General features: G+C 45.9%; 1 protein-coding gene across 1 annotated transcript in view; it reads left to right on the top strand.

Moving 5' to 3' along the window:
* The first annotated feature begins 220 nt into the window (after positions 1-220).
* Positions 221-12,462, top strand: part of KPNA3 (karyopherin subunit alpha 3) — a 55,995-nt gene continuing 43,753 nt past the window's right edge. Inside the window, exon 1 of the mRNA XM_038762038.1 lies at positions 221-307. Within this exon, the coding sequence (XP_038617966.1) occupies positions 239-307 (69 nt within the window). The 5' untranslated portion in view covers positions 221-238. The remainder of the gene's footprint in view (positions 308-12,462) is intronic.

Consider the following 12,462-nt stretch of genomic DNA (forward strand, 5'->3'; position numbering starts at 1 on the left):
TCGGCGCGGCGCGGGAGCGTCGCGAGCCCGGGTCACGTGGGCCGAGGTCCGCTCCCTGCGCGTGCCCCTCGGCCCCCCCCCCCCGCCCCTCCGCGGCCGATTCCCTCTTTCCGTCCCCTCGCGCCGCCGCCGCCGCCTCGCGCTCTGAGGCGCCTCGGCCCGTGCCCCGCTCGGCCCCGTCGTCTCCCCCCCCCGCCCCCCCCGCCCCGCGCCGCCGCCGCCGCCGCCGCCCAGAGCCATGGCCGAAAACGCCGGCTTGGAGAACCACCGCATCAAGAGCTTCAAGAACAAGGGCCGCGATGTGGAGGTGAGTGTGGGCCTGAGGCGAGGCCCGGGCTCGGGGCGGCTCCCGGGCGGGAGGCGGCGGGTCTCCTCATGGCCGCCTCCGCTTTTCCCCTCCGTCATGCGGCGCGCGCGGCCTGCTGGGGCAGGGGCTCCGGGGCCGCCGGAGACGTCGGCCTTCGGACCCCGCCGTCGGTCGGAGGGGGGGACCCCGCGGGAGGCGGGGACCAGCTCCATGTGTTCCGTCGCCACATGGAGGGACGGAGGGGATTGCCCGGGCCCGAGAGCCGGATCCTTCCCGGCTCCTTCCCGGCCGGACGATGGGGGCAGGGCGGGATGCGCCGGCTCCATTTTCACTCGCCCTAATCCGGCCGGCCAGCAGGCCTTCATCATCATCGTCATCATCAATCGTATTTATTGGGCGCTTACTATGTGCAGAGCACTGGACTAAGCGCTTGGGAAGTACAAATTGGCAACATATAGAGACAGTCCCTACCCAACAGCGGGCTCACAGTCTAAAAGGCCTTCCCTCTCTCCTCCCCCACCTTGGGGAGAATTCACATCAGGTCGGCAGTCTATTGTGTTGTCGCTTGCCAGAAGCCGTCCTCCTCGATCAATCAATCAGTCGTATTTATTGTGCGCTTACTGTGTGCAGAGCGCTGTACTAAGCGCTTGGGAAGTCCAAGCTGGCAACATAGAGAGACAGTCCCTACCCAACAGTGGGCGCACAGGCTAGAAGGGGGAGACAGAGAACAAAACCAAACATACTAACAAAATAAAATAAATAGAATAGATAGGTACGAGTAAAGTAGAGTAATAAAATATGTACAAACATATGTACATCATCATCATCATCAATCGTATTTATTGAGCGCTTACTATGTGTAGAGCACTGTACTAAGCGCTTGGGAAGTACAAGGTGGCAACGTATAGAGACAGTCCCTACCCAACAGTGGGCTCACAGTCTAGAAGGGGGAGACAGAGAACAAAACCAAGCATAGTAACAAAATAAAATAAATAGAATAGGTACGAGTAAAATAGAGTAATAAATATGTACAGACATATATATATATAGGTGCTGTGGGGAAGGGAAGGAGGTAAGGTGGGGGGATGGAGAGGGGGACGAGGGGGAGAGGAAGGAAGGGGCTCAGTCCGGGAAGGCCTCCTGGAGGAGGTGAGCTCTCAGCAGGGCCTTGAAGGGAGGAAGAGAGCGAGCTTGGCGGATGGGCAGAGGGAGGGCATTCCAGGCCCGGGGGAGGACGTGGGCCGGGGTCGATGGCGGGACAGGAAGGCTGAGTAGGTGCGAATTCTTGAATCGTGTAGTTAATGAAGTAGTCCCTGGAGACTGGGGGTGGGGGCTGTTGTATGCCAGGACAGTCATCTCAGATATGTATTTAAACCTACTAAATACACGTACCCTCCTGCTTACTCATATCCCTAATCAATCAGTCGTATTTATTGAGCGCTTACTGTGTGCAGAGCACTGTACTAAGCGCTTGGGAAGTACAAGTTGGGACATATAGAGACAGTCCCTACCCAACAGTGGGCTCACAGTCTAATCAGGTTTCTCCCCGACCGATTTTGGGGGGCGCAGATTTGAAAGGCTCTGGTCATTGTGTTACTGTTACCATTGTTTCATTGAGGTGACACTAGCAGGTATACCGTTGCGAACTCAGCTCGCCAGAGCAGCAGCTAGGGGTCCCTATGCAGCTACCTAAAGCAGTGAAGTGGAACACCCGAACTTAGTCGGGATTTAAATCTTCTATTTCTGAGGACGCGGGAGTGCAAAGATGTATGCCGAGTCGATGCCTCTTTGCCCAACTCTCTTCCCCAATATAGGTGGAGAGCTGAGCAGAAATCACCTAAAGTAGTGAAGTGGAACACCCAAATTTAGTCGGGATTTAAATCCTCTATTTCTGAGGACGCGGGAGTGCAAAGATGTATGCCGAATCGATGCCCCTTTGCCCAACTCTCTTCCCCAATATAGGTGAAGAGCTGAGCAGAAATCACATTTCCCACCAGTACCCAACCTGACTCGGTCGTGGGTACCCACAGGTTGGGTTGGATAAACTGTGGGTATTGCAGGTCTGCATGGCAGAATGGCCACTTAGGTGCCTCTCTCCTCTCAGTTTGTCAGTAGGTGCCCAGCCTGTCCTGCCATCCTTCTCTGGGGGCAAAATGGTGAGGGGCTGGGGCAGAAGGAGGTAGGTGGATGGAGAAGTTAAAGACAAAGTAGAGAGCCAGAGTGGCATTAGCCAGGGCACAGCAGGCCTGGCCTTGGCTTATTTTGGGATCCCTGTCGACTCTGGCAATCCTGTGCAGTTTATTTGTGCTAACTGTAACCCTTACCTGGACACTAAAGTCTGGCCTGTAACTTTAGTAATTTACAGGGGTGCCAGGTTAGGAGACAGGCCACATAGTTTGTAAATACCAAACACCAGTTTCTTTTATGCCAAGGAATTTATTTCTCTAAAGGACATGCAAGTTAATTCCTGCGACGTTTTTTTAAAAATGATATTTGTTAAGCTTTTACTATGCGCCAGGCACTGTATTAAGTGCTGGGATAGATACGAGGTATTGCAGTTGGATACCGTCCGTGTCCCACGTGGGGTCAATGTCTTAGTCCCCATTTTACAAATGAGCTGAGGCACAGAGATGGGAAGTGATATGCCCAAGGTCACACAGCACACAAGTAGGGGAGCTGCGATTAGAACTTGGTTCCTTCGGACTTCCAGGACTGCCTTCTATCCACTAGGGCATGCTGCTTCTCAATAGCAGTCCTCTGAGACAGACAGGGAAAATAGGTTCCCCCCACCCTTTTTTTTTTAAGTAGGGAACCTGTAACAGATGTTAAATAGTTGTTCAGAAGCCCACAATGAATAAATGGAGGAGCCCATTTACCATCTTACAAATTATGATGTGAATAAGCAAATGTTTGGCCATGTACTTGAGCAGAAAAAAAAATCAACTGTCATAAATCAGGGATTGCCAAAGTAGCTCTTTAAATTTCATACATTAGGTTCTTACCCTGGATTTAATCCCCGTTCCAAAAGAAATGCAGAGTTAGTGTCGAGAAGCCTTGATTCATGGTATCGGGTCTCTACTGGGCTCCAGAGTCTGGAGCCGATGTTCGTATTGCTAGTTAACTGCAACCTGCCTCTACCAGCAAGCTCAATCACTGTCATATGCTGTTTTTAAACAAAGCCAAGTTTGTACACCCAAGCGCAGGTAACCCGTCGCTTTCCTCTTTTTCTCTCACCATTCCTTTGACCTTATCCCAGCTTTCACAGCTTTATATTTGCTTTCCCAGGGTTTCTCCCTTTCCAGCCCTTTTCCCTTTTGAATTCTTTTTCTCCGTGCCTTCCAGTTCACTCATGACATCCTGGGTTCTTAAATGCAAGTGACATGTCTGTTTGGGGACCAAGAGAGGGAGTGAGTGATGAATGAGCCCAGCAGTGGGTGTTTCCACCTTGCAAGCGCTTCTGTAATAATTGAACTTTTTTCCTCCGTGTACATGCCAGAAATAATACCACCTAGCAATTTCCTCGTGAGGATGACCAAAATGTTTTCATAATATCCTATTTATGAAGCTATCTTGCTGTTAATGTTGGTAATAGATTGCCATAACCAAGTGACCTTATGTACATGTACCTATACTAGGGGTTGCACTTCGAGGTTTTCTTATTGAGCATTATTGGTGTGGACAGGACAAATAAGGCTGAATAGAAGGCAAAACATGTAAGGCTCTAACCATGAAGACACTGAAGCTGGGGCCTGCCCAAGGAGTACTGTAAATAGATTTCTTATGGACAGAGTTGGGTGTTTGTGGCGTTTGTGCGGGGAGCCGGGGGAGGCAAAGGATGAGATCGCCTCTGACTGGGGATGTGACGTGTGATTTTAAAATGACCCTGAAGGGCAGGAGGAACAGGAAGAAGCTCAAGGGAAATGCTTGGAACTTGTGGATAGCCATAGGTTGGGTGGGATAAACTGTGGATATGCTGTATACTGGGTGAGAAGGAATTAGGTTAGAAGTTAGAGAATCAGAGGAAGGGTTGGCCCCAGACCGTTAAATACCAGCAGAGCAGTGGGAGTAGGTGGTTATGGGAGACACTGGGTAATGTAAAGTGCCTTAATTTAGAAGTTTGTGGCAGATGATCAGGAGATTGGTCTCCATAAAGAGGGTGGCAGGGAGATCTGCAAGATTCTGCATGTGAAAAGAACAGCTGGCAAGAAGGATGGATTTGATGGCTATTAAGAAAATTAATTGTAGGGAGCAGTACTGGTGGCAGGGAGGAGGGGGATTACAATAATCCAGCCCAGTTAAACTAGAGTTGAACAGGATGTGAACAAGGATTTTTTTTTTTTTCCCTGTAGTGGGGGAGAGAGAAAGTTGAATTAGAGCAATCCTGTGAAGTTGGGGGAATTCATGACAGAATGGAGCTGCAGGTACTGCAAGGTTTCTTCTTGAGGGATGAGTACAAGGGGCAAAAGGCCCTGTTGGTAGGGAGGTTGGATGGGTGGGGAAGATTTTGAAAGCCAAGGAAGCACATTTTGGACAGTCTTGACACTGCTAAGTGGCTGGGGAAATTTCATTAAATTACAGGCACAGATTCATTTTCAAACCCTGCTTACATATGGGGGCTAAAGTGGAAATTTGATTCAGCAATTGATCATTTGCCTTATTAACATGCATAGGAATAATCTACATTTTTAAAAAAATTGTTCTCTCTATTTTTCCCAGGATTTCCTTCTCCCACTATCAGGAAGAGGCTACACTTTAAAAAAAAAATTAGGGCAAAACAAACACTTGGCAAGTTACATAACTGTTTTGTGCCTCAGTTTCTCCACATGCAAAAATAAGGTGCTTATTTCTCCTTAGCATCTGTTGCTATTCTGATTACGGCACTCTCTTCCCTTCTGTAGCGCCCTCTCCAGAAAGATAGAATTCTCAAGAATGAGTTTCGAGGTCTTCCACTGATTGGCCGTCTCCACCTCACTGACTCGATATTCCCATTTGACCTTTTCATTCAGCTCTTTTTCCTCCCCTTTTTATGGTATTTAAGTGCTTATTGAGTGTCAGGCATTGTTCTCTAAGTGCTGGGATAGATACACACGCATCAGGTTGGACACTTATCCCACATAGGGCTCTCAGTCTTAAACCCCCTTTTACAGATGAGGTAACTGAGACACAGAGAAGTGAAGTGACTTACCCAAGGTCACACAGCAGACACAAGGTGGAGCTGGAATTAGACCTCAGGTCCTCCGACTCCCAGGCCTGTGTTCTTTTCACTAGGCCATGCTGCTTCTCTAGGCAATGCTACTTCACGGTTCCTCGCTGCATCGTGTCCTCACTCATGCCTTTCGTACCGCAGATCTCTTTGTCCACCCCCCCGATTACTCAAGGCTGGTCAGGGTCCAACCGTGTCTGAGGAGGGTTTGTCAGAGTGCCTGAGTCAACGCCCTTGCCTTGAGACCAGGTCAATTTTTGGGGGAAATCGGGTCAATTCTGTACCCTGTGCCCAGAAAGTTGAATCATCCTCTGACAGAGGGGTTGGGGGTTGGGGTGGGAGACCTGGTTTAGCCAAGCCCAAGCATATTAGGTTCAGGCAGAACTAGACCATCCTAGAATATGCAGTGAGTCAGTTGTTTGCCTTCGAATAATCTGCTCTTTAATATGTTTCTGGTTGACCTGCACGTTTGGAATGGCTTGAATCCCTTCCACACCAAGTCCACTTTAGCTTTTAAATTCCTTCTCAAGTTTCTTCCCCCCACCGCCACCCCCCGCCCAGTATGGCCTTCTCTGCCTGGCATATTCCAAGCCTTTTCACATCCTTTATCTTGTAACCCTCGCATCTCTCTCCCTTGTGTATATCCAGAAATTTACCTAACTCAACCCTTTTAGTGTTGATCAGTCAAATCCACCTAGAGTGAGACTGAAGGGGCTGATACCTTTATCTTGGAATAGCATGGTCTTGTTATATTCAGTCAATGGTATTTGAGTGCTTATTGTGTGCAGAGCACTGTTCTAAGTGTTTGGAGTATACAGTACAACAGAGTTGGTATGGCCCAAATCAGTTAATTAGATGTTAGGGCAAAGTTTAAAAGTGGAGAACTCCAGCTAAAAGGCTGAAAGTTTGTTGTGGGCAGGGAACCAGAGTTGGTAGACACGTTCCCTGCCCACAACAAACTTTCAGCCTTTTAGCTGGAGTTCTCCACTTTTAAACTTTGCCCTAACACCTAATTAACTGATTTGGGCCATATGGAATTAGAGGTAGGGAACTTGAGGATCCGTTAAACCTGGGGAGAAGAATTTTCCATCCTTGTGGCATTAGGGAGGAGAGGAAACTTTTTAACCTTCTCTTTATTTCTTTCCTGTTACACATTATAGCCCATCCCCATCTCATCAGTTGATGTATGAAGGTTGTTTAGAATTTGAAAATGAATCTCAAGCAGATAATAAATAATTGTGGTGTTCAAGCCCTGTGAGCCAGGCATGGTACTAAGTGCTGGGATAGATACAAGAAAACCAGGTTAGGCACAGTCTCTGCCCCACATGGGGTGCACAGTCTATAGGGTAGGGAGAACAAGTATTTTAAGTTCCATTTTACAAATGAACAATGAACTGGCATAGAATATTAAGCGAAGTCACTTAATATTCCAAGTCCAAGGTCACATAGCTGGCAAGTGACAGAGCCAGAATTAGAACACAGGTTCTCTGACTCCCAGTTTTGTGCTGTTGTGCTCTTTCTACTAGGCCACGCTGCTTAATCCATGGTTTGGTGTATTCAGCCAATCAAGCACAGACCCTACTCCTTTTTCTCACACTAACCACCCTTCTCCCCACCCCCAGCTCCCCCTATAAGTTCATATTTTTTGGCTTCAGAGATTATTACCGACATTTTGATCAAAAATTCTACCTTTAGAAGAGAAAGCTTTATTCACAGTAAAAGTTTGTTTATATCCTAGGGAGAACTTAATGGAAACCTGTGGTGAGTAACATGTTATCCAGATTATTGTCCTAAGGAAATTTCAACCAGGTTCTATGTTCAGTTGGGCCTAAATATACACGATGATTTTTAGGCATGCTTTCAATGATTCACAGCCTATCCATTCTTATCCTTTACTTTGTACGTGGTACAGATTCACAGTACACACTGTAGCCCAGATGTTCAGATGACAGTAGAATCAGCTGGTTGCTTCCTCTCCGTTCCACCCCATGTTACTTGAAGCGGAAGATCAGATATTGTCTCATAAGCACCACATTATCAACTTGCCTTCATCTTTCTTAATAAGTGTTTATCATGCGTTCAAAGGGGAAATTGAAAGAAAGGCAGAAAAATGCTTTTGAAACTTTGGAGCAGTCAGATGGGCTTACTGATGGTAAGCGTTCATCATTTTTGGTTAGGACTCTCAACCCTGAGATGACCATGTGTGAAGAAAAATGAGTAAAGAAATAAAGATAAATAGAAAAGCAGCATTGCTTAGTGGATAGAGCATGGACCTAGAGTCAGAAGGACTTGAGTTCTAATCCTGGCTTTGCCACTTGTCTGCTGCATGACCTTGGGCAAGTCACTTCCCTTCCTCCTTGCTTCAGTTACCTCACCCGTAAAAGGGGAATTAAGACTGAGCACCATGTGGGGCAGGGACTGTTTCCAACCCGATTTGCTTGTATCTACCCCAGTGCTTAGTACAGTCCTTGGCACATAGCAAGCGCTTAACAGATACTACAATTGTTATTATTATTTTTAAAGCTAATATGCTCTAAAGGCATTCTAAACTCCTGGTATTGTTTAAAAGACAAACGAAGCACTAATTGAGAATGAAACTCAGGGAAGTGAACCATTGGCTGGATTAGGGATTTGAATAATAAAGCTAAGATCGGTGCTATTTTATCTTTTGTGGGGGCCAGATTAGCCTAGGAATGGAATTTCCTCTCAAAGTGAGAGAGCTTAGTCACAAGTTAAAATTTCCTTAAATTTTAAAAATAAAACTTGTAGTTGATAAATTAGGTGTGTCATCTTGGGAGCCTGGAATCTTAATCACTATTTTGAAACCATGATATCTTTTCATGATTTCTTTGTACATGGTGATTTTTTTTTCCCCAAGAATAAAATCTGGGTGAATTGAGGCCCAATTTTAGATACAGTATGCCTGCATAGGAAGCCACCTGTCAAAAGACCATTTTTTGGATGACCGCAATATGTAAGAAACCTGTTTTCAAAGAATGTCTCTCCCAGAGACCATATTTGGGTGGACCAGTGGGTGGACTGGTTATTCTGAGTACTCACTCTCTTTATAAATATTTTATGTCCGCACTTCTCCACCATTAGAGCGTAAGCTCCTTGTAGGCTGGGAACATGTCACGTGTTTGTTGTACTTTCTCAACCACTGGTACAATGCATTGCTCCCCCAGGGGTATCCAATAAATAACATTTCTGCTACTACTGAAAGTAGTCAAACAGATTTAGCCATGAGTGCTACTGTGGCTGTTGGAAGAACATGACCAGGAAGATGAGGAACTAACATTTCCTTGCTGCAGGCTTGGGTTGTCTGATGACTGCTGCATTATTTCAGAATAAAGGTATTAAATACCGTTTGTGAATCTGGGCTACCGTTTCATTATAGATTCACCATGGTTTAAGCCACAGATTTACAGCAGAAAGAAAAGAGACTCCTAGAAAATACACCAAAATATAAGGACAACTGAGGCACCCAGGGCAAGGCCAGTCAAACTACCTTTTTGTTCTCAGGATAGGCCCTCTCTCATAATCTGCTTTTTAAAATCTGCAGGTTGTTGAAGATGAGCTATAATCGATTACTGGATTGTAGTAGGGTCCCTGGTTTTGGTAGGAGAAGTGACTCTGGGGTTTTCTTTTTGTGTTTGGAAAAAAGTGACCAATATAGTGAAGGGAAAAGAGGGAAGATTTAGGTTGGTGGGTGGAGGTTCATAAAGAATGGGTGCTGCCTTGCAATCCTGATTTTGAAGGATAATACCACTTCGGCAAGGGAACGTATAAATTATATGTAGTGTAAAAGTAAGTGAAAATCTTAGAAATTAGATTGTATGGTTTTTAGGAGTTCATCTGAAAATGTAGTTTATGAGTTTTGGTGGGGGAGGGAAACAAGCTTAAACTTTCTGTCATTTCCTCACTTTTCAGGTGTCTGTGAGGGAAGTGGAATAGTAAAATTACAGAAGAAAATTATTTAAGAGTTGGGAAGAGGGTTGAAAGGGCTGGCTGATATAGAACACCTTAATAGGGTTTTTAAAATTTTAGGAGGAAATTAGTCTCTTTGTATAAGGATTACTTTAGGATATATAATGTTTTATACCCAGTATAACAATTCTCATTATGATGTGTACTGTCATTTTGCACATCTGATGGATTTTTTTAAAAAATTCTGAAACAGTGCTTTCATGACACGTTTTTGGTCTTTTTTCCTTATCCTGTGTAATATGAAGGAACATGCTTTTTAAGATTCTCTTTGGATTGATTTCGCTGGCTGATTATTTCTGATTTTTTGAAAAAGAACGGGGGTAGCAGAAAGAATGCCAAAGAGAAGAAAAAGTTCAGCCAGTATTAAGGTAAATGATATAATTGTTGAAACCTGCGAAGTCTAAATTAGGTCTCGCTTACACTAGTTTCAACATGCAGGTATTTTAGTACTTACTAAACACTTACTATGTCCCAAGCAGTGTACTAAGCACTGGGGCAAATACATGATAGGTTGGACACAGTCCCAGTCCCACAGCCTAGGTAGGAGGGAATAGGATTTAATCCTTATTTTACAGATGAAGGAACTGAGGCACAGAGAGGTTAAATGACTTGCCCTTGGTCACACAGCACAAAAGTGGAGGAGCTGGGATTAGAACTCAGGTCCTCTGACTTCTAGGTCCTTGCTTTTTCCACTGGGCCGTGCAGCAACTTTGTTTCATCCAAAGTTGCCCTTCTACCAGGCTATGGCTGGCCCCCGGTCTGACGCAGACTCCTCTTAGGCCAACTTTTTTAAGTCCGACTAGAGTTTTTTTGTTCTACTGCTGGGTCCCTTAGACTGTAAACTCTTTGTGGACAGGGATTGTGCCTGTTTTATACTCTCCCAAGGGCTCAGTACCATGCCCTGCATGCAGTAGGTGCTCAATAAATTCTATTGATGAATTCAGTGTGGGCCCCAGTCTGGGATTTTTTGCATCTTCACTAATGGGTTAGTTGGTAAAGAAGCATTACATAATAATTATAGTACCTAAGTGGTTATTTAAGTGTCAGGCACTGTGCCGAGTGCCAGGGTAGGTACAAAATCCAACAAATTGGGCTCACAATCTAAGAAGTAGTGAGGGCAGATAGTTAATCTCCATTTTACAGATGAGGTAACAGGATTGAAGAGGTCCCACGGCAGGCCAGTGGCAGAGCTGGGACTAGAACCCAGGTCTCTTGAGACACCCAGTGTTGTGCTTTTTGCACTGGACCACGCTGAAAAGCCATCAGTGGATTCCCCCAGCTGTCTACCTATCTTAGTATTCTCCTCCTGATGGTGGCAGCTGTATGCTTGGCAGACTCACGTGGTCGTTGCCGGCTTTGACATCCATCCTAACATTTAGAGATGTAGCATCGAAAATCTCCTGTTTCCTGCATTTCTTACTTCCCATTAGGAACCCCTGTCTGGTTCTTTGGCCACTGAATTTGTCCAGACAGTTCTTGAACCTTCTGATACTCTTGGCCTGCACAACTTCCTGTGGTAGGGAATTCCATATGTTTACCTCCCACCCTGTGAAGAAGTGTTTCCTGTTGTTTGGCATTGTTATAGGGTTGTTTCCAGGATGACCTTAGTAGAGGGCATTTGTAAAGATAAGTTGGGAGGGTTGTTTACATTTTCCTGTCTCACTGATCTCCTGAGACTGGTTCCTTGTCCCAGATACACCCCCCCCACCCACCCCCACCACCATGGTAGGTGCTAAAGGGAAGATGAACAAGCTGAATGACTGTACTTGAACCCAGGTCCCTTGGTAGTCATCGGTGGGGCTTCCCTCTTGCTTTCAGGGGTTCCTGAGATTTAGGCAGACAGCTCTATTTTCCCTACTGGAGAGATCCACGCGAAGCAAAGCACAGATGGTTTCAAGACAGGAAAAATGGGACTGCAACTTGGGAAGCTGTGCCTGCAGGGAAGTGAGAGGAGCTGGAAGGAAACGGCACAGATAGTATATTAGGTATACATGTGTCAGTGTGTGTGCTCCTGATGGGTTGCTTGAGTGCCCACAGACAAGCTGGCCAACATGGCTGGCAAAGTCTGCAGGGGCTACCAAGGCAACTGCCTTCCAGGGCATTGGGCTACAGCACAGCGATGCCACTTTCCTGTGTTCACTAGGCAAGGTGCTGAACCTCTGTCCACCTCCTCGCTTTTTGCACTCCAGGCCCCAGCGAGAATGGGAGTAGCAGGGAGGAGAAAGTGCAAATGCTGCACAAACTACTAGCATGAGAATCGATTATTTTGCACAGGCTCTTGGCCCTGAAGTCTCGGGCCCAAGGCTCATCCATCATTCCCAGCTGGAAGCCCATTTATCTTTGGTTACAGCAAGAAATCAATTTTGTCCCCAAATCCTTTTGATTATGGGCATTTCTTATATTTAGGTTTCACCCATAATGCTGTGTATATATATGCCAGTTACTGGGTTTCATGTGTGGGTGTCACTAAGCTTCTTCAGAAACTGATATGGGTGAAGAGAGCAGGTATACACCTTGCTCCCATAAGGTAGGTTGGACAGTGCCATTGCTTTCTTATAGATCTTTAGTTTGGTTTGGACATTGAAAAGAAAAAATAAAGCAAATATTGATATTTAAGTGCTTACTATGTGTCAAGCAGTGTTCTAAACACTGGGGTAGATTGTGTAATCAGCTTAATGATAGTAATAATTATGGTTTTCATTAAGCACTTATTGTGTGCCAGGCACTGGACTAAGCACTCGGGGTGGATACAAACAAGTCAGATTGGACACAGTCCATGACCCACATGGGGCTCACGGGGATTATGAGTCCAGGGGAGGGGGTTTAATCCACATTTTACAGATGAGGTAACAGGCACATAATAGTCTGTCTCCCTTTCTAGGCTGTAAACTTGTGGGCAGGGAGTTTGTCTGGTATATTGTTATATTGTATTCTCCCAAGTGCCTAGTACAGCGCTCTTCACACA

Source organism: Tachyglossus aculeatus, chromosome 20, assembly GCF_015852505.1.
Source record: "Tachyglossus aculeatus isolate mTacAcu1 chromosome 20, mTacAcu1.pri, whole genome shotgun sequence".
NCBI classification, from domain to species: domain Eukaryota; kingdom Metazoa; phylum Chordata; class Mammalia; order Monotremata; family Tachyglossidae; genus Tachyglossus; species Tachyglossus aculeatus.